The 21454-nt window shown below is 36.8% G+C and overlaps 1 protein-coding gene across 2 annotated transcripts in view; it reads right to left on the bottom strand.

The window, feature by feature from the left end:
• ACVR2A (activin A receptor type 2A) overlaps window positions 1–21121 on the bottom strand; it is a 140055-nt gene extending 118934 nt beyond the window's left edge. The window contains exon 1 of one of the 2 annotated variants that reach the window (XM_007494127.3): window positions 20065–21121. In XM_007494127.3, the coding sequence (XP_007494189.1) occupies window positions 20065–20119 (55 nt within the window). In that variant the 5' untranslated portion in view covers window positions 20120–21121. Of the gene's footprint in view, window positions 1–18152; window positions 19912–20064 lie in introns of those variants that run through there. The other variant, XM_056797202.1, reaches the window with a different exon arrangement.
• Between the last annotated feature and the right edge of the window lie 333 nt (window positions 21122–21454).

The following is a 21454-nucleotide window of genomic DNA, read 5'->3' as shown; positions in this document are numbered from 1 at the left end:
CTGTGAAGCAGTGTGTCACAGTAGATAGAACACTAGGCTAGGAGTAAGGAAGACCTGGGTTAAAATCCTGCCTCAGACATCCACTATGTGACCCTGAGCTCTCTGAGTCTTAGTTTCCTTGTCAGACAACAGAGATTATAATAGCATTTATATATTACGGGGCTATAAGAGGATTAAAAAAATATTTTGGGAGAAGGGAGGGGGCAGAGTCAAGATGTCAGCTTAGCAAGCAACAAAAGTTCAGACCTCAATGGAAGACCCTTCCTTACCGATACAGACTGAATGCTCCTACGGCACTGAAATTCAAGCTGAACAACAGGACAGAAGGGGGGAACCCTCCTTCTGGACTCAAATCAAAAGGTATGCCCCCCCCAAAAGCCGGAATCTGAGAATACTCAGGGCTAAGGGAAAGGCAGAGCGAAGGTCCCAGGACCCCTCCCCCACAACCCAGAGCGCTGAGCCCCCAGCAGCAGCGGGAACCTCTGAGCGGGCAAAGGTGCTGGTTTGCAGGGTCTACCTTGGGAGCAGCGGGGCACCGGGTTCGGAGCATCCAGCTTGGACAGCGGAGAGGAAGCCAGGGAGAAACGGGAGGTGGCTGGGTCCCTCCATCGGGCTCCAGTCTCACCCTTGTCTCAGGCATATCCAGACCAATCCAGTTGAACTAATCCCATCAGAACTCCTCAGAGTTTAGGGAGGCTGGCAAAGGCACTTGCAGACAGCAGAGAAGCAGCTGGAGAGACCTGGAGAGAGCCTGGGTGGCCCAGCCTTCCAGGAGTCTTCAGAGCCTCAGTGCTTCATACCACATACAGCCCAACCCACTTGAACTCAATCCAATCAAAAGCCTCCAGAGGACAGGGAAGCTAACATTCCTCCCCTAGAGACTGTACCAAGAGATCTGACAAAGCTCCAAGAGGGGAGACTGACAGCCCCAAAACCAAAACAAAATGAAAGGAGCAAGAGCACAGCCAAATATGGGGAGCAAAGAAGGGGTAAACTCGAGCAAACAACAGAAAAAGAATTAAGAAATTAGAATAGACAGCTTCTGCACAGGTAATGAACAAAGAGCGAATGAAACAGAGGGGGAGGACCCAGCAAAGGAAAAATCAGAAATCCCAGCGAATTGGATACAGGCTTTGGAAGAACTCAAAATGCAATTCAAAACACAATTAAGAGAGGCTGAAGACAATTGGGAAAAGAACTTAAAAACTAAGATAAGTCATCTGGAAACAGAAAATAGTGTCTTGAAAGCCAAAATCAACCAGCTGGAAAATGAGGCAAAGGAGATGAAAGATGAGGCAAAGCAGATGAAAGATGAGGTGAAGAAGATGAAAGATGACCTCCAAAGAAAATCTGACTAAAAGGAAAAGGATGACCAAAAAACTAAGGATGAAATCCAGTCTTTAAGAACCAGAATACAACTTGAATCAAGCGACCTCACAAGGCAGCAAGATGCCATAAAACAAAACCAAAAGAATGAAAAAATTGAGGAAAATATGAAGCATCTCATTCACAAAACAGAGGATTTAGAAAATCGTTCAAGGAGAGACAATTTAAGAGTTATTGGCCTACCAGAAGACCATGACAAAAGAAAAAGCCTGGATATTATATTACAGGAAATTATTAAAGAAAACTGCCCCGAAATCCTTGAACAAGAGGGAAAAGTGGAGATTGATAGAATCCACAGATTACCTCCTGTACTTAATCCCCAACTGACAACACCCAGGAATGTTATAGCCAAATTCAAGAACTATCAGACCAAAGAAAAGATATTACAAGCTGCCAAGAAGAAGTCATTCATATACCAAGGAACCACAGTGAGGATAACTCAGGATCTGGCTGCATCCACACTGAAAAAAAGAAAGGCATGGAATACGATATTCCGGAAAGCAAGGGAACTAGGTCTACAACTAAGAATCAACTACCCAGCAAAACTGACTATATTCTTACAGGGGAAAGTATGGTCATTCAACAAAATAGAAGAATTTCAAGAATTCGTAAAGAAAAGACCAGACCTGAACAGAAAATTTGATGTCCAAGCACATCTTGATATCAAGAGAATCATCAAAAGGTAATTTAAAAAGAGGGGAAAAAAAAACAAAAAAAAATTTTTTTAAGAGACTCAATAAGTTAAAATGATATGTATCCCTATAAGAAAAGAAGTCATTGGTAACTCTTAAAAACTGTTGTTATTAGCTGGGCAGCAAAAAGAAGTATACTTAGAGGGAACAGTAACAAACTATATAGAATGAAAGGACAAGACATAAATAGGTATATAGATATATGCATGCAAAAATACATACGCATGAGTATGCATATATATATATAAATATATATATATATCTAACTAGAGCTTTAAAATAGGTTAATATTAAAAGAAATGGGAAAAGAAACAAATGGGGGTAAATTTATATGTCATAAAGAAGCTCATGGTGGGAGTGGGGAGAACATTAATACACTGGAAGGGTAAAGAGGTCAGAGACAGGAAATACTCAACTTTTACCTGCTTTGAAAGTGACTCAAAGAGGGAAAAACAATCCAATCCATTGGGGGCAGAGAATAGATTTGCACCGTATAGGGGAGTAGAAGGGTAACAAATGGTCTGGTGGGGAGGGAAGCAGTACAAGAGAGGGAGGGAGCTGGGGGTTAATTTTAGAAAGACTACAGGGAAAATAAGGGGGGGGATAAATAAGAAGGGGGTAGAAAGGGAAGTAAAATAAGGGTGGGAACAAGGGGGACTGCTCAAAAGCAAACATTGGTGTAAAAGGAAATAGTGAAAGGAGAAAAGGCAGGTAAAGGAGCAGAAATCAAAATGCTGGGAAATACACAGCTAGTAATCATAACTCTGAATGTGAATGGAATGAACTCACCCATAAAACGCAAGCAAATAGGAGAGTGGATTAGAGTCCAAAACCCTACCATATGCTGTCTACAAGAAACACATATGAGAAAGGTAGATATACATAGGGTGAAAGTAAGAGGGTGGAGCCAAATCTATTGGGCATCAACTGACAAAAAGAAGGCAGGAGTCCCAATCATGATATCTGACAAAGCCAAAGTAAAAATAAATCTAGTTAAAAGAGATAGGGAAGGTAATTACATCCTGATAAAAGGTAGTATAGACAGTGAGGAAATATCTGTACTCAACATGTATGCACCAAATGGCATAGCATCCAAATTTCTAAAGGAGAAACTAGAGGAACTCAAGGACAAAATAGATAGAAAAACTATACTAGTGGGAGATCTGAACCTTCCTCTATCCAAACTAGATAAATCAAACCAAAAAATAAATAAGAGGTAAGAGAAGTGAATGAAATCTTAGAAAAATTAGAATTAGTAGACATGTGGAGAAAAATAAATAGGGACAAAAAGGAATACACCTTCTTTTCTGCAGCACATGGTACATTTACAAAAATTGACCATGTATTAGGGCATAAAAACATTGCAAACAAGTGAAAAAGAGCAGAAATAATAAATGCAACTTTCTCAGATCACAATGCAATGAAAATAATTAGTAAGGGAACATGGAGAGATAAATTGAAAATTAATTGGAAATTAAACAATACGATTCTCCAAAACCAGTTAGTTAAAGAACAAATCATAGAAACAATTAACAACTTCATTGAATAAAATGACGATGATGAGACATCCTTTCAAAACCTATGGGATGCAGCCAAAGCAGTACTCAGCGGGAAATTTATATCCTTGAGTTCATATATTAACAAATTAAGAAGGGCAGAGGTCAATGAATTGGGCATGCAAATTAAAAAATTAGTAAGTGAACAAATTAAAAATCCTCAGATGAAGACTAAATTAGAGATCCTAAAACTCAAAGGAGAAATTAATAAAATTGAAAGTCAAAGAACTATTGATTTAATAAATAAGACTAGAAGCTGGTACTTTGAAAAAACAAATAGACTAGTCAGTCTAATTAAAAAAAGGAAAGAAATAAACCAAATCGACAGTATCCAAGATGAAAAAGGAGACCTCACCTCTAATGAAGAGGAAATTAAGGCAATCATTAAAAACTACTATGCCCAATTATATGGCAACAAATATGGCAATCTAGGTGATATGGATGAATACTTACAAAAATATAAATTGCCTAGACGAAAAGAGGAAGAAATAAATTACCTTAACAACCCCATTTCAGAAAAAGAAATTGAACAAGCCATCAAAGAACTTCCTAAGAAAAAATCCCCAGGTCCAGATGGATTCACAAATGAATTCTATCAAACATTCAAAGAACAACTAATCCCAATATTAAACAAACTATTTGACAGAATAGGCCAAGAAGGAGTGCTACCAAATTCATTCTACGACACAAACATGGTACTGATGCCAAAGCCAGGCAGGTCAAAAAGAGAGAAAGAAAACTATAGACCAATCTCCCTAATGAATATAGCCACAAAAATTCTAAATAGGATACTAGCAAAAAGACTCCAGCAAATCATCACAAGGGTCATCCACTATGACCAGGCAGGATTCATACCAGGAATGCAAGGATAGTTCAATATTAGGAAAACCATTCACACAATTGACCATATTAACAAGCAAACTGACAAAAATCACATGATTATCTCAATAGATGCAGAAAAAGCCTTTGATAAAATACAACACCCATTCCTATTGAAAACACTAGAAAGTATAGGAAAAGAAGGGCCTTTCCTAAAAATAATAAACAGTATATATCTAAAACCATTAGCAAAGATCATCTGCAATGGGGATAAACTAGAAGCCTTTCCAATAAGATCAGGAGTAAAACAAGGATGCCCATTATCACCTTTATTATTTAACATTGTACTAGAAACACTAGCAGTAGCAATTAGAGAAGAAAAAGAAATCGAAGGTATTAAAATTGGCAATGAGGAGACCAAGCTATCACTCTTTGCAGATGATATGATGGTTTACTTAAGGAATCCTAGAGAATCAACCAAAAAGTTACTCGAAATAATCAACAGCTTTAGCAAAGTTGCAGGATACAAAATAAACCCACATAAGTCATCAGCATTTCTATATATCTCTAACCCATTTCAGCAGCAAGAATTAGAGAGCGAAATACCATTCAAAATCACCCTAGACAATATAAAATACTTAGGAATCTATCCACCAAGACAAACACAGGAACTATATGAACACAACTACAAAACACTTTCCACACAGCTAAAACTAGATCTAAACAATTGGAAAAGCATTGATTGCTCACGGGTGGGACGAGCTAACATAATAAAAATACAATCCTACCCAAATTAATTTACTTATTTAGTGCCAAACCCATTGAACTACCAAAAAACTTCTTTACTGAATTAGGAAAAAACCATAACTAAGTTCATTTGGAAGATCAAGGATATCCAGGGAAATCATGAAAAAAAAATGCAAAGGAAGGAGGACTTGAAGTCCCAGATCTCAAACTATACTATAAAGCAGTGGTTATCAAAACAATTTGGTACTGGCTAAGAGACAGAAAGGAGGATCAGTGGAATAGACTTGGCGTAAATGATCTCAGCAAGACAGCTTATGACAAACCCAAAGACCCCAGCTTTTGGGACAAAAATCCATTATTTGATAAAAACTGCTGGGAAAATTGGAAGACAATGTGGGAGAGATTAGGTTTGGATCAACACCTCACACCCTACACCAAGATAAATTCAAAATGGGTGAATGACTTGAATATAAAGAAGGAAACTATAAGTAAATTAGGTGAACACAGAATAGTATACCTGTTAGACCTTTGGGAAGGGAAAGGTTTTAAAACCAAGCAAGACTTAGAAAGAATCACAAAATGTAAAATAAATAATTTTGACTACATCAAATTAAAAAGTTTTTGTACAAACAAAACCAATGTAACTAAAATCAGAAGGGTAGCAACAAATTGGGAAACAATCTTCATAAAAACCTCTGACAAAGGTTTAATTACTCAAATTTACAAAGAGCTAAATCAATTGTACAAAAATCAAGCCATTCTCCAATTGATAAATGGGCTAGGGACATGAACAGGCAGTTCTCAGCCAAAGAAATCAAAACTATTAATAAGCACATGAAAAAGTGTTCTACATCTCTTATAATCAGAGAGATGCAAATAAAAACAACTCTGAGGTATCACCTCACACCTAGCAGATTCGCTAACATAACAGCTATGGAAAGTAGTGAATGCTGGAGGGGATATGGCAAAGTAGGGACACTAATTCATTGCTGGTGGAGTTGTGAATTGATCCAGCCATTCTGGAGGGCAATTTGGAACTATGCCCAAAGGGCCATAAAAGACTGCCTGACCTTTGATCCAGCCATAGCACTACTGGGCTTGTACCCCAAAGAGATAATAAGGAAAAAGACTTGTACAAGAATATTCATAGCTGCGCTCTTTGTGGTGGCCAAAAATTGGAAAATGAGGGTATGCCCTTCAATTGGGGAATGGCTGAACAAATTGTGGTATATGTTGGTGATGGAATACTATATTATGCTAAAAGGAATAATAAAGTGGAGGAATTCCATGGAGACTGGAATAACCTCCTGGAAGTGATGCAGAGCGAAAGGAGCAGAACCAGGAAAACATTGTACACAGAGACTGATACATTGTGGTACAATCGAAGGTAATGGACTTCTCCATTAGTGGCAATGCAGTGTCCCTGAACAATCTGCAGGGATCTAAAAAACACTATCCACAAGCAGAAGATAAACTGTGGGAATAAAAATACCGATGAAAAGCAACTGCTTGACTACAGGGGTGGAGGGGATATAACTGAAGAGAGACTCTAAATGAACACTCTAATGCAAATACCAACAACATAGAAATGGGTTTGAATCAAGAACACATGTGATACCCAGTGGAATTGCGTGTCAGCTGTGGGAGAAGTGGTGGGAGGGGGGGAGGGAAGAAAAGAAAATGATCTTTGTTTCCAATGAATAATGTTTGGAAATGACCAAATAAAAATTAAAAAATATATATTTTGCAAAACGTAAAAGTGCTATAAATGTCAGTTGTTGTTATTACTTTAACTTTTAAGGCATGATATAAAACAAAGAATGGAGTTGGAAATGAGAAAACCAGAAAATCAATTGGAGTTCTCTCTGCAATTTACTAATCATGTAAATTTGACACAAATTACATGTAAAATCTCTGTAAAATCCAAGTGGTGGCAACTGTCTATCATATAGTACTGTTATAAAGCTCAAATGAGATATTATAGGAAAAACTACTTAAATATAAACTATTATTTTAATTGATATTTAAGGAGGAAAATAGCATTAACAGTATCAATAACTAAGTCCAGGGTTTAGAATTAGGTGGTAACATTTTTCAAGTTAAAAAGGGAACTTAACTTACTACTCAGGAAAATAAAGTCCCAACATATTAAATGATCTGTTTCATTATCAGCAGAGTCAAGTCAAGAACCATAGTCTTCTGACTCTGTCCAGTGTTTTTTCAACTCTGAGGCCTTAATTTTTTTTTAAACCCTTATCTTGTATCAATTCTAAGACAGAAGTGTGGTGAGGGCTAGTCAATCAGTTAAGTGACTTTTTCAAGATTACATGAGTAGGAAGTCATATTTGAACCCAGGTTCCCTCAACTCCAGGTCTGGCATTCTATCTACTGTGTGACCTCGCTGTCCCAAAGCTTTAAATTAGATGAACTAGCTTTCCAAAACTTAAATAGTTGGTACCCAAATACAAATTTTAAGTCTTTTGAAGTAATATAATGATTTAAGAATGAACATTTTCAATATCCTTTCATCTATTATTGTTAATTCTCATGTACTGAAGACAAAAATCTCAATTTTCAAATACATGATAAAGCAATAAGATTATAAAAGAATAACCCTATCCTTTCTAAGCTGTGGATAACTTTTGGTGAATATGGCACTTTAGAATGACCATTCCCCCTCCAGCCAAAACAGATTATTTCATCTTTATTGACCTCGTTTCCTCTTGAAAAAACAAAACAAAACAAAACAAAAACCTATCTTTTTAACATTAATATTCTTTTCAAGATATGGACTTTCTCAATATCCAAGGAATTAAAGTTGTAGGTCTCCCAATAAGCAACTGAAAAGCACATGAGTAGACTATAACAGAGAAATGAAAGGCCAAAAATGAAGGAGTTGGAAAAAGAGACAGTCTGGCTTATAGCAATACTTCTAAATAGCTGATTAACAACCCACATGCACCATGTATAGGATATGGAAAGATATAAAAGAAAACAATTACTATGTTCAATGAATTAAACTCTGAAGAAAGAGTTATAGAAGAACATGAGAGTCACTAGAGAAGTTATCATCTGTATTGTATTGAAAAGTTTCCAGATTGATGAGATACGGAAAAGATGAAGAGATAGAAGATGACAAATAGTACAGTTTGATGGGATTCAAAATTCCCTGAATAAATTAGAAGAGAAAAAGATTGTTCAATTCTCACAGATTTGGAAACAGGTATTTTTAACTAAGCAAGAAATAAGAACAATTACAAAAATTAAAAAAATAAATAAATATGATTACCTGAAACTGAAAAGCTTCTTCACAGACAAAATTAATTTATCTAGAATAAGAAGGGAAGTGGTCAAATATGGGAAAGCCTTTCTATCAAATTTCTCTGAAAAGGGTTTGGTATTCAAGATATAATGTCAACTAGTAAACATATTATATATATATATATATATATATATATATATATATATATGTTTATGTATATATGTGCATGTGTATTTGGCATATATAAACACACAGTTGTATATATCTGTGACTATATGTATATGGGGTCTAAGTGTGTATTTGTATTTTTTCATTCTCCAATAGATAAGGATATGAACACATAGTTCTTGAAAGAATTGCAAAGTATTCAAAATGATATGAAAGAATGCTGCAAATCACTAACTATAAAAGAAATGCAAATCAAAGGTTTTGAGGTTTTACCTCACATCCCACAAACTGGAAAAACTGACTAAAAATGTCAATATTGGAGTGGTTGTCAAATGAGAGGTACACTAACATACTTTTGGTGAAGCTATGAAATGATACCACTATTCTGGAAAGAGATAATAGCAGAAAATATGTGTACAAAAATATTCATAGCTGCACCCTTTGTGGTGGCCAAAAATTGGAAAATGAAGGGATGCCCTTCAATTGGGGAATGGCTGAATAAATTGTGCTATCTGATGGTAATGGAATACTATTGTGCTAAAAGGAATAATAAACTGGAAGAATTCTATGTGAACAACCTCCAAGAATTGATGCAGAGCAAAAGGAGCAGAACCAGGAGAACATTGTACACAGAGACTGATACACTGTGGTACAATCGAAGGTGATGGGACTTCTCTACTAGCAGCAATGCAGTGATCTAGGACAATTCTGAGGGACTTAGGAGAAAGAATGCTATCCACACCCAAAGAAAGAACTATGGGAACAGAAATGCAGAATAACAACTGCTTGATCACATGGTTTATTAGGAATATGATTGGAGATGCAGACTCTAAATGATCACCCTACTGCAAATATTAATAATATGGAAATAGGTCTTGATCAATAATACTTATAAAACCCAGTGGAACTGTTCGTTGGCTATGGGAGGGAGTTAACAGGAGGGGAGGAAAAGAACAGGAATCATGTAACCATGTAAAAATATACTTAATTAAACTTGAAAAAATTATAAAGGGTAGATCAGTGGAATAGACTGGGGTAAATGACATTGGCAAGCTGGTGTTCGATAAACCCAAAGATCCCAGCTTTTGGGACAAGAACCCACTATTTGACAAAAACTGCTAGGAAAATTGGAAAACAGTATGGGAGAAACTAGGTTTAGATCAACATCTCATATCCTATACAAGATAAATTCAAAATGGATAAATGACTTAAATATAGAGGGAAATTATAAGTAAGGGGAACATGGAATAGTATAACTGTAAGATCTATGGGAAAGGAAAGAATTTAAGACCAAGCAAGGGATAATTGTACAAAATGTAAAATGAATAATTTTGATTATACTAAATTAAAAAGGTTTCGTACAAACAAAACCAATACAATCAAAATTAGAAGGGAAGCAACACACTGGGAAAAAAATGTTATAACAAAAACCTCTGACAAAGGTCTAATTTCTCAAATTAAGTCTCTAAGTCAAATGTACAAGAAAACAAGCCATTCCCAAATTGAAAAATGGTCATGGGACATGAATAGTCAATTTTCAGATGAAGAAATCAAAACTATCAATAATCACATGAAAAAGTGTTCTACAGGGGCAGCTGGGTAGCTCAGTGGATTGAGGACCAGGCCTAGAGATGGGAGGTCCTAGGTTCAAATCTGACCTCAGCCAGGGCTGTGTGACCCTGGGCAAGTCCCTTGACCCCCATTGCCTAGCCCTTACCACTCTTCTGCCTTGGAGCCAATACACAGTATTGACTCCAAGACAGAAGGTATGGGTTTAAAAAAAAAAAGTGTTCTCCATCCCTCCTAATTAGAGAAATGCAAATCAAAACAACCCTGAGGTACTACCTCACACCTAACACATTGGCCAATATGACAGGAAAGGAAAACAATAAATGTTGGAACAGATATGGCAAAATTAGAACACTAATGCATTGCTGGTAGAGTTGTAAATTAATCCAATCACTCTGGAAGGCAATTTAGAATTATGCCCAAAGGGCTTTAAAAGAATGCAAACCCTTTGATCTAGCAATACCATTACTGGGTTTGTACCCCAAAGAGATAATAATGAAAAATGTTTGTACAAAAATATTTATAGACTCGCTCTTTGTGGTGACAAATAATTGGAAAATGAGAGTTTGGTTGACCCTTGATTGGGGAATGGCTGAACAAAGTATATGATGGTGATAGAACACTATTGTGCTATAAGGAATGATGAACTGGAGAATTTCTATGTGAACTGGAAGAACCTCAATGAACTGATGCAGAGTGAAATGAGTAGAACCAAAAGAACATTATACACAGAAAGCAAAACACTGTGAAATGATCCATTGTAAGGGACTTTGCTACTTGAAGCAATGCAAAGACATTCCCAAGGAACTTATGAGAAAGAATGCTATCCACATGGAGAGAAAAAACTGTGGGAATATAAACGCAGAATAAAAACATATGATTTATCACTTGTTTATATGGGTATATGATTTGGGATTTTGGTTTCCAACGAATGCTCTATAGCAAAAACGAATAATATGGAAATAGGTTATCAAGTTATAACAAATGTATGACCCAGTAGAATTGCTTGTTGGCTCTGGGAGGGGGATGGAAGAGGGGAGTCAAAGAAAATGAATCAATGTAAATATAGAAAAATATTGTTAAAAGAATTAAAAAAAAAAGGAAAGGAAACCAAGACATTCAGAAATTAAGAGACTTGTCCAAGGTCACATAGCTAGTAAGTGAAACAAAATCTGACTCCTGATCAGGCCATCTATCTACTGCACCACCTAGATGCCCTTAGCAAGTATAGTCTCGTCCAAAATCTTATATGGAAATACCAAAATTACATCTATAACTTTTGAATTATTTAATATTCTGCACTGTCAATATACCACAAATTTCATTAGTTGCTCAAACTTGGAATGAAGGGGGGACAGCATTTCCCTCATCTACTCCTTCTTTTCCTTTGTATAAGTTTTGATTATCTGAATTGTTGAATCAATTTAAAGCTTCTCTGCATTCACAATTGCTAATTGAAGGAAAGTGATAAGATACAAAAAGTGCAGGACTTTTTGGAGCAAGAAAACCTAGGTTCAAAAGCCACCTATGGGATCTAATTACCTTGGAGACCCAGGATAAGTCAGTGTCTTAAAGAGATTTCCAAAGGTTACTTTTTTTTATCAGTAAAATGAGAAAGATAATACTAGAACTACCCACTTCAGTGTTACGAATAAACTAAATGTGTTCATAAAACAAAGGTCTCCTAATCACATTAATTCTTTCTTCAAGGTTTTTTAGTAGTTCAGAATCAGTTAAATAACCTTTGCTGTTCAATCCTACTCTTTACATACTGTGAATGCTACATTGGTCTATTTCCCTGACCCAACTTTGTTCCTTTTTATCCACACGGCTCTGCTGAAATTAGAACAAATTCTTATCCATTTACCAGGACACATTTTTTTCTGATTAAAAGCCTATCCTCCTCTTCCAAGTATTTGCCCAGGGAAGATACTGAAATTTTCTCAGTTAATATATACATATAATGTTAATTCAATATCTTAATTCTATCAGCAGACATGGTCCAGAATATAAAGCAGAAATTCTGCTTTTTATATACTTCATATTAAAAAGCCATATGTTTTAGAGCACCAGATTTGAAGTCAAATGGCCTGGATATAAATCCTCACCCTGTTACTTGTGGGGCTTTGGGCAAAGCACTTGACCTCCCTGGACACCAGTTTCTTCACCAAGAAAACTAGACTTCCATCTCTAAATCGAGCCCTCTGAATATTAAATATTTCTCAGTAACAATCATGTAAAATTTTACTTCAGATAAGTTCTTTGCTCTGTGCCCCCTCTGCAGAGTATAACTAAAATGACACTTGAACTTTAATATACTTCTGCTTTAATATAACTTGTATGTCAGCATCTTTTTGTAAACAAAAGGAGTCTTTATCATATGGGTTGTTTTCCCTGACTAGAATGATCATAAAAAGTTAAAGACAACTACTTTAAAGAAGCTAAGGCCTATGAGGGAGGGGGGGGAAACAGAATTACAAATGGAAAAACAATATGCCCCCCCCAATTTTTCAGTGCTGTCCAACTTTTTGTAACTGCAATTTTTTTTGGCAATAATACTGGAGTGGTTTGCCATTTAATTTTCTAGCATATTTTACTGATGAGGAAAGTAAGGCAAATGGGACTTAATGACTTACCCAGGGTCAAACAACTAGGAAATATCTGAGGCCACATTTATACTCAGGAAGATGAGGCTTCCCAAGTCCTGGGCCAGCACCCTATTGTGCCACCTAGTTGCCCAATGCCCTTTTACCCCTCCTAATAAAGAGTAGATGAAAATCCAATAAAAGTTACAGATTCTTAGTCTTAGCCCAACCAAAACTATTTCCTTCAAAACTATTTTCCAGACAATAGTTGAACAGCATTAAAGGGCAGGTACAGGACAAACATGTCCTGATAGGAAGAGAAACTTAACCCTGTGGCTGTCAAGGAACTCTTTTTCCCTCCTGAGATTTTGTCTTTATGTAATCTTTTACTGTCAATGGACTGATTTAAATAAAATCTCTTCTGTTATCTAAACTCTTTTGGAGATACCAAAACTTGGGAAGAACACTGAAAGAAAATATGGCCAGAATAGTAAGTAATGAAATTGGAGAAGGGCAGCTAGGTGGCTCAGGGGATAAAGAACCAGATCTGGGAGATCCTGAGTTCCAATCTACTCACAGACACTTCCTAGCTGTGTGACCCTGGGCAAGTGACTTAGTCCCAAATGTTTAAAATGCTTACCTCTCTCCTGCCTTGGAACCAATACTTAGTATCAATTCTAAGACAAAAAGTAAGGATTTTTTTTAATCAATTAAAGAAACTAAGAGATGTTTAGACCAGAAAAGATAATATGGAGGAGGCCATGTCAGCTGTCTTCCATGTAAGGATCCAGTATATGAAAGGATATCACTTGTTCTGCTTGACTCAGTGAGAGAAAACAAGCAATAAATTATGAAAGTTTAAAAAGTAGACTCATAGCTTAATCAATACAGAAAAAACTTCCTAATTAGAGCTAATCCAACAGTGGAATAGAATGTCTTCTGAAGTAGTGCTGGAGACTTGTGTGAAGAGGCTGAAAGACTAATAATCACTTGACAGAGATACTATAAAAGGGAGTCCTGTTTTGTTATGACTTTACAGAGTAAACACTTCAAAGTGACTTGCCTTCAGTCATGTTGGTAGTAACTAAGTAGCAGAACTATGGTACTATCCCAAGCCCACTGATGCCAAGTCCCCAAAACTCCTTCCATTTCACCAAAATGTTTCAAACAGGATGATAAGTCAGGTGCCTGGAAGTCACATTATATAAAGAACAGCTGATAGAACTAACGATTTGAGTTGAAATACTAGGTGTCTTTGATTTTTTGAGGGACTTTATGAGGAAAAGGGGGTAGACTTATTTTGTGTAACAACTCAGGTAGATATAGTACCAATGGGTTGAAATTCTAGGAAGGCATACTTTAGCACAGTAAAGAGAAAAATTTCTAACCAATAAAGTTTTCCAGCAGTGAAACAGACTGCTTTATGAGTTCACTGGAATTATTCATACAAAAGCAACATGACACTCAGGAATACTATACGTAAAAAGGATTCCTTCATGGAAAAGGGCTTTACAGATTTAAGAATAAAAAACAATATGGAGAAAATAATGAAGATATTGAAAACTTTAGGAACAATTTTTTAATAAACTCTCTATTGAACACACAACAGGATTTTAAAGCTGGAAAGACATTAGAGTCCAACCCCAATCCCTTTCATTCACTCATTCATTCAACAACCAATTATTAGGTACCTGGGTTCAAAGAACTATACAGGGTGTTGAAGATAAGGATGAATAATTCAGCCCTCAACTGAAGCTGAGAGAAATGTATGTGATTTGATAAAAGTCACATGGTTAGTATCAGAACAGTACTGAGAGTTCCATCTCCTTGTTCCCAATCCAATGCCCTTTCTGTAAAACGCTTTTGTCATCAGTCCTTCTGCCTTCAAATGAACCAGATCAAACCATGATGCAAGAAGGTCTTATTTGTATGTTATCATCAATCCAATTACACCTACCAAAATCCTTACCTTTAATCTAAGGACATCTACTATGCCGATAACAAATCCCTGAGTCATTTTGCTAAATAAAATCTGTCTATTATATGTCTTAGGTGGGTCACAAATGTGAGTTATTATTATTTGACGTCTAAAAGTAGTGAAGTATAACTTATTTGGAAAAAGAGGGAAAGTAAGATCAATATTGAGAATATTTTCCCCAGTTATTCTCTTACTTTCTTCGTTTCTACTCCTCACATCTAAATATACTACTACTGGAATCTTCAGGTTCAGTCTTCAAGTCAAAAATCAATATTTTGTCTAGATGTCACATTTAAACCTAACAAAGTGAAATCTGCCACATAGGACTTCAAATGTAATCTGCATTCTCACTGAGCAGATTTGGGCTATTAAAAAAAAGCACCATCAAACATTAATAGACAATTTACCTCTTAAAAGTCATAGAATAATTAAATAAAATCATAAGAAAGGGAAAAAATAAATATATATAAACAAATATATGCATATATATGCATATATGTGTGTGCAGCCTAGATTACTAGCTACATTTGGGAGTACACTGAAACACACATTATATACTAAGAAAGGAATTACTAAAAAAATATAGATAGGTATATAATGTTAAATCCACTCAACTCTAGATAAGAAATACAACTCCCAAATTTGTGTGTATATATGTATTTCTCATTCCAGAAAATGAATTCTCTGTTGAAAGACATTTCTGGAAATTTGGAAAGCATTTCTATATAGCCAGTTTTTAAGGATACTAAATTCAATCTGCTTTAATATTCTAAATGAAGCCTCAGATTTTTTTTTCTTGTAACTTGCCAGTGGAGATAAACCATGCCTGTATGTCAGTGACACAGTAAAAACATATCCAAAAGAGGCAAAACAGAACAGGGGGGAAAAAAGGAAAAAGACGAAGTTCATGGTGGGAAACTAACCTTCACCAACTTGACTCATTCCATGTAATGCCTACCATGATCTAAACCAACTTTTCAAAGATATCACAAAAGGTTACCCAATCACAGGAGTAAAAGAATCACAGGAGTAAAAGGATAAAAAAAGGTAAATTTAATACAAAAAATCAAGATTATTCCAACAATGAAGTAAGATCGAATTCCAACAATGAAGTAACAGAAGATTCTTAGAATAGGAAGGAGATAAAGAGAACAACAGGTGCCCAGATCTTCACATATAAGGAACATAGAATTTTAGAACCAGAAGAGATCTTAGTAAGTATTCCTACTTCAACCTTTGAAGAAAGTAAGGTCTAGAAAAGTGTTTTGCCCATAACCATAAAGCTAGCTGGCATCAAGACTAGAATGAAATCAAAGTATTTAGGCCTCTCTGTGCTTCTTACTGATTAAATTTTTGTGAGTCAAATGTATTTGAAAAATTATCAACAATATTAGGAAAATATGCTGGGAAGCTGTTATTAAGGCATTATAAGAAGACCTTCTTAAGAAGTTTCTTCAGGATTTCCCTCTGAGGATGCTATGCTGCTTACTGAATATGAGTTTCACTGAAATCTTCAACATAGTTGATTGTCTTCTTAAAAAGTAAGAGTTCTATCATAAGGTGCAATCAAGTCTAATTATGGCCAAACCTTGACCTTCAGTAGGGCAAGAACATTTGTCAAAGTTTTATTCAATGTAGTCTTCAAATGTAACTAATGATTCTCGGTAATACACAACACCACACAAACTCATGAAATAATTTTAAAAGGTCTTTGAGAATGAAATTGCTTAGATAAAATTATTCCTTAAAAAAAAAAAAGAACTCAAATTCCCTTCCATAAAATGCTACAGTGAGATACTAAATATTGCTAATTAACACAGTCCAATTCCAAAACTTATAGCCACCAGGTAAAAAATAAATAAAAAAATAAAATAAAAAGCCTCAAGACATCTCAACAAGAACACAGAAAAGAATCATTTAAGTTGATTGCCCCAAGCAAACCAAACTCAGGTCTAGCTTAAATGCAATGATTATTGAATCCCTAAAGAAAATATTTGCACAAGAATTCTAGCTTAATAAGAAATTATACTACATATGTATATATCTGTATATACCTATAATTATCATCAAAAGGCATTATAACTAAAAATCTTAATCACATAATAAACTATAATCCATTTTCCAGTTTTTTAGCTTTAGAAAAGATGATGAAAAAATGAAAAATATTCCTATCCAAAGTTGACTAGAGATTACCAAATCAATCCATTTATAAGGCTCTTTTTTTCCAAAAAGATTCCATTTGCTGGCAAAACAAATGGTGAGGTTTTTGTTGTTTTTTTAAAGGTTGAGCCAATTCTATTAACCTGAGTAAATTAAAATGTTTCTTTACTTCTAGACTGGATTGTCTCTGGATATATAGTTTGAATTTGTGTAGATACAGATTCTGGTTCCTTTAATACAATAAAGCATTTCAAATAAACTACTCTTAAGCCATGAAAAAAATTCAGTTACAGCAAAAATAAAAAATTAAAATGACTACCTGAATCACATGAAAATACTTAATACATTATTTTCATTTCTTGTTTCATCAATAAAGCCGATATCCAGCTCCCACAGAAGACAAGGAATTTTTCAACTTATTTCAATGTATTTCAAATATTACAATAGTATAAGAATTCATGATAAAACCAAGTCCTTGGTGCACTGAATTTTAATCATCCTCACATTTTAACAACTTCTGGAAAGAAAGAAAATAATAATGAAATAAAATGATAGGGATGAATTCCCAATCAGATTTTTGTTTTGACACAATTTTAAAAGTTGAAACATGAAAAAAGGCTAAAAAAAATTCAAAACCAAGGAGATTATGAAAGGCATTCTAAGATTATTCTAAGTACCTAATATATCTCCTAGATGATTAAAACAGCAAATTAAATGTTATACACATCTGCCTATATCCAACAGGTTGACTCAGCATAACCTGACCTTTGAACATATTATGAGTGCATAAACATATAAATATGAAGAAAAATTAAATAAGAAAGTTTGTGAGACACTTAAAAGAAGGTCTAACAGATAACCTAATGTGGAATAAAACTCTTCTTCTCTATTATTCATTGTTTAAAAAAGGAGAGATTTAAATAATATGCACTAGTCCAGAAAGATGAATCTGAAAAACTGTTTTTAAAAATAAAAATAATCATAAATGTTTTAATAACAGATTTTATACCAAAGATAAAAATACTAAAAGAAATACAATAAAACACTGAGAGCACATTTATATGATAAAAAATCCTTTAAAAATCTAATATTTTAAATTATAAAATTGCTCAAATGTTAACAGATTAGATCTTTAGAATTTTTTAAAGCCATGTATTATTTATTTTCTCTTTTCCTACTAGTTTTATTGTAAATGAAACATTTTACAGGAGCAGAATTATGTCCATTTACCTGCTGGCCTAGTGAAAATGATCTTACAGGAAAACCGTTGCTCAATTTCTCTTCTCCCTCTTTCAAGCTAAGTGAAGAAAGCTGCAAGAGCTATACAGCAAGCTTCCTTTTCTAGAAGTAGTGCCTTATGTCTGCTCATGAACAACCTTGTTCACCAATTAGTGTGACCCAGGTGGGTTTGGAATGGAATAATGTCCACAATTCCTTGGGCAGTTAAGAATCAGTCATGCTCCTCCTCCTCAAAGGCAGGAGAGCTGAAAAGGGGGTTCAAATAAAAGATTTCTCAAGAAGATCGAGGAGATTACACCAGCCAGATCATATAAGGGTAGAATAGGAGTACTAGGGAAAATAAAAATCACAACATTAAAGTATCTTGTAAGCAAAAGCAAAAGATTTAATGTTATTGAGGCCTTCACTCTTTTTAGTTATGCCATTGTTCATCTTCCCTCCCAAATCATGCACAAAATGAGCTGTCAGCCTGCCTTAAGCACGTTCCTTCTTCCATTTAAACAGACATGATTCTTTTGGTTAATCTCTGGCAATGATCGCCATTTCACAGCACATTCAGCCCACCCGGAACTGATCAATACCACTACAGACATAAGACTAGACTTTATCCATTTATTAACCACAAGGAAATGTACCATTCAGCAAAATCCTATAGAATTCAAAGGTTGTATGTGTGTGTGTGCGCGAGTGAGAGAGAGAGACAGAGAGACAGACAGAGAGACAGACAGAGAGACAGAGACAGAGAGAGGTACACAAAGAAATGACTACCACCTCCTATTTCCTATGGCAAGTTAGATTAAGATATGGCCACAAAAATCCAATTGTCAAATGACAAATATAGAATAGTCTTTTCACATTACAATCTACAAAATTAAGTGCTGGATATTATGATAAATAGATCTAGTACATTTTAAAGTACATTTAATCTACTCAACATATAGTGGATGTAAATGAACACCTTTAGACTGTAAAACAACGTTAACAGAATTTCAAATATAGAAGACTAGACAGCTTTCCAACCACTGGTTGCGACCATAAAACATTATCTCACATTCAAAATTTCAAATAGAAAAATAGCTATATCATCCATCCAACCAATGATAGCAACCCTGAAACATTCTCACCAAAAATTCATTTTTCTTATTATATACGCTATTTTATATAAGCTATTTTCCTATTTGGAAAACAATACCTCTAAGCAAGAGTTTTAAAACAAGGAGCATTAGGTAGGTGAGCAAAATCTGTACTTATAAAAGGTACTAGAAAATCCAGAACGCTACCATAACACACAGCTCAAATATATCCTCTGCATGTAGTACTAGTTAATTACTCTCAGAACCGCGACTATTTTTTTTAACACTGCTGGACACTGAAGTTTAAGAAGATGAGAAACCCAGTTAAAATGACAGATTGACCTAGATGAATGTTTCTTATACTACCAAAATAAAGTAATAGTTAGCAGATTTAAATTGCTGCTATAATATTTATGAAAGATACACTAATTTAAAAACACTGGTTTTAAAAATTCCATTTCAAATGAGGCTACATATTTTGGTATCCGCCTTACCAGGTTTCAAATATTTACATAAAATGTCACCTGTGGTATTTGCGGCTTAATTGAAACCCTACAGAAGCTGTCATCCAACGTTATGGCCACAAACCAATTACTTTCTCACTCACTTCGACAACATAGCATTCACTCATGTCAGCAAACCATGCTAACTCAAGCCGATTAAAAAAATTTTTTTTCATGGAGATTTTCAGATCATAAGCAAACGGGGGGGTGAGGGGGGGGGGATATAAAAAGGTTGAGGGTAGGGGGAAGCGAGGACATCCTCACCAGTCTCCACCAAAGCAAAACGCCCAGACAAGCCACCACAACAGTCGTCCAACTACAACCTACCTGAAGAACAAGAGATAAGAAAGACAGCAAACGCCAACTTTGCAGCGGCTCCCATTTTCCCGAGGCGCCGGGGAATCCGTAGCAAGTTCTGGCGAGATATCCAGTGCCCGGGGTCTTCCTCGGAGCCAAACACGGTGTCCAATCAACCGTCATAGGGCATAGTCGGAGCCTCCTCGATCGAACCGCTCCACAGGGTGGGCAACACCAGCAACAACAATCACAACAAAAGGCAACACCAGAAACCAAAAAAAAAATAATAAAAAATAAAAACAAAAAACAAAAGCAAAAAAAACCCAGAACCACACACACAACAACAAAAATATTTTATAATAAAAAAATAAAAATAAAAAGGGCACCACCAACAAAAGCAGATTTAAATCACTGTCAAAATCACTGTCAACTCATCTCCCCTCTCATTGCTCGCAGAACAAAACGCCAGCGGAGGGGAGGAGGCGGAGAAGGAGGAGGAGGAGGAGGAAGAAGAGGAGGAGGAGGAGGTGGTGGAGGAGGAGGCGGAGGAGAAGCGGGAGGCGGCAGCAGCAGCGGCGGCGGCGGCGGCGGCGGCGGCGGCGGCGCCTGCCGCCCGGACAGTCCGGCGGTCGTGGACTCCAGTCCGATGTCCGGACCGACCTTCAACCCGGACGCCCAAAGTCCGGGAACCCGTTGAACGCGACGCTTGCAGCGGCGGCGGCGGCGGCAGTCGTAGTGATTGGTCGCGGTGGCAGCGGCGGCTACGGCGGCGGCGGCTGTGTCCAGGGCTCCGGCTCCGGGCTCGGCCGAGTTTTTTCGGTCCCCCGGCCTCCTCTTTGGCGCCCCGCCCCCCAAGCTTCCGGTTCCGGCCCAAAGCAGGAAAGCTAGGAGCGGGCGAGGAGCGGCCGGTGGCTGCCGGGCGCGGCAGGCGCGCGTGCCGGAGCTGGGAAGGAGATGAGATGGTTAGGAAAGGGAGGTGGCAGGGGAGGAGTGTAGAAAGCTGGGCAAGGGGGGGCGGGGCGGCAGAGGGCAGGGGGGCGGGGAAGGGAGGGACGGAGCTCGAGGGCGGGGCTCTGTGGGACTGACGAAGAGAAAGGAGTGGATCCGAGCCGTCCCCCTTCCCTCCTCACTCCCCCTCAAATACCGCGACGTCTCGACGCCGTTGGTCTGCGGGGAGATCCCGCACTGGCTCTTTTCGACCCCTGACCTCTTTGCTGCTGCTGCTGCTGCTGCTGCTACTGCTGCTGGGAACTAGCAACCCGAGACTACTGCATCCTTGGGGCTTTGCCGAAGTCTCTCCGCTCCTGATACCACCCCCACACCCCACTGTTAGGGCTGGGGACCGAGTAGGCGGTGTCTGTGGCCAACCACGGGGGCAATTATGGGGGCTGGAAGCTCTACCTCGAGAGGTAGGCCTGGT

Source organism: Monodelphis domestica, chromosome 4, assembly GCF_027887165.1.
Source record: "Monodelphis domestica isolate mMonDom1 chromosome 4, mMonDom1.pri, whole genome shotgun sequence".
NCBI classification, from domain to species: Eukaryota; Metazoa; Chordata; class Mammalia; order Didelphimorphia; family Didelphidae; genus Monodelphis; species Monodelphis domestica.
Note: the sequence above shows the minus strand (reverse complement) of the source record. Positions and strands in the feature narration are given on the sequence as shown.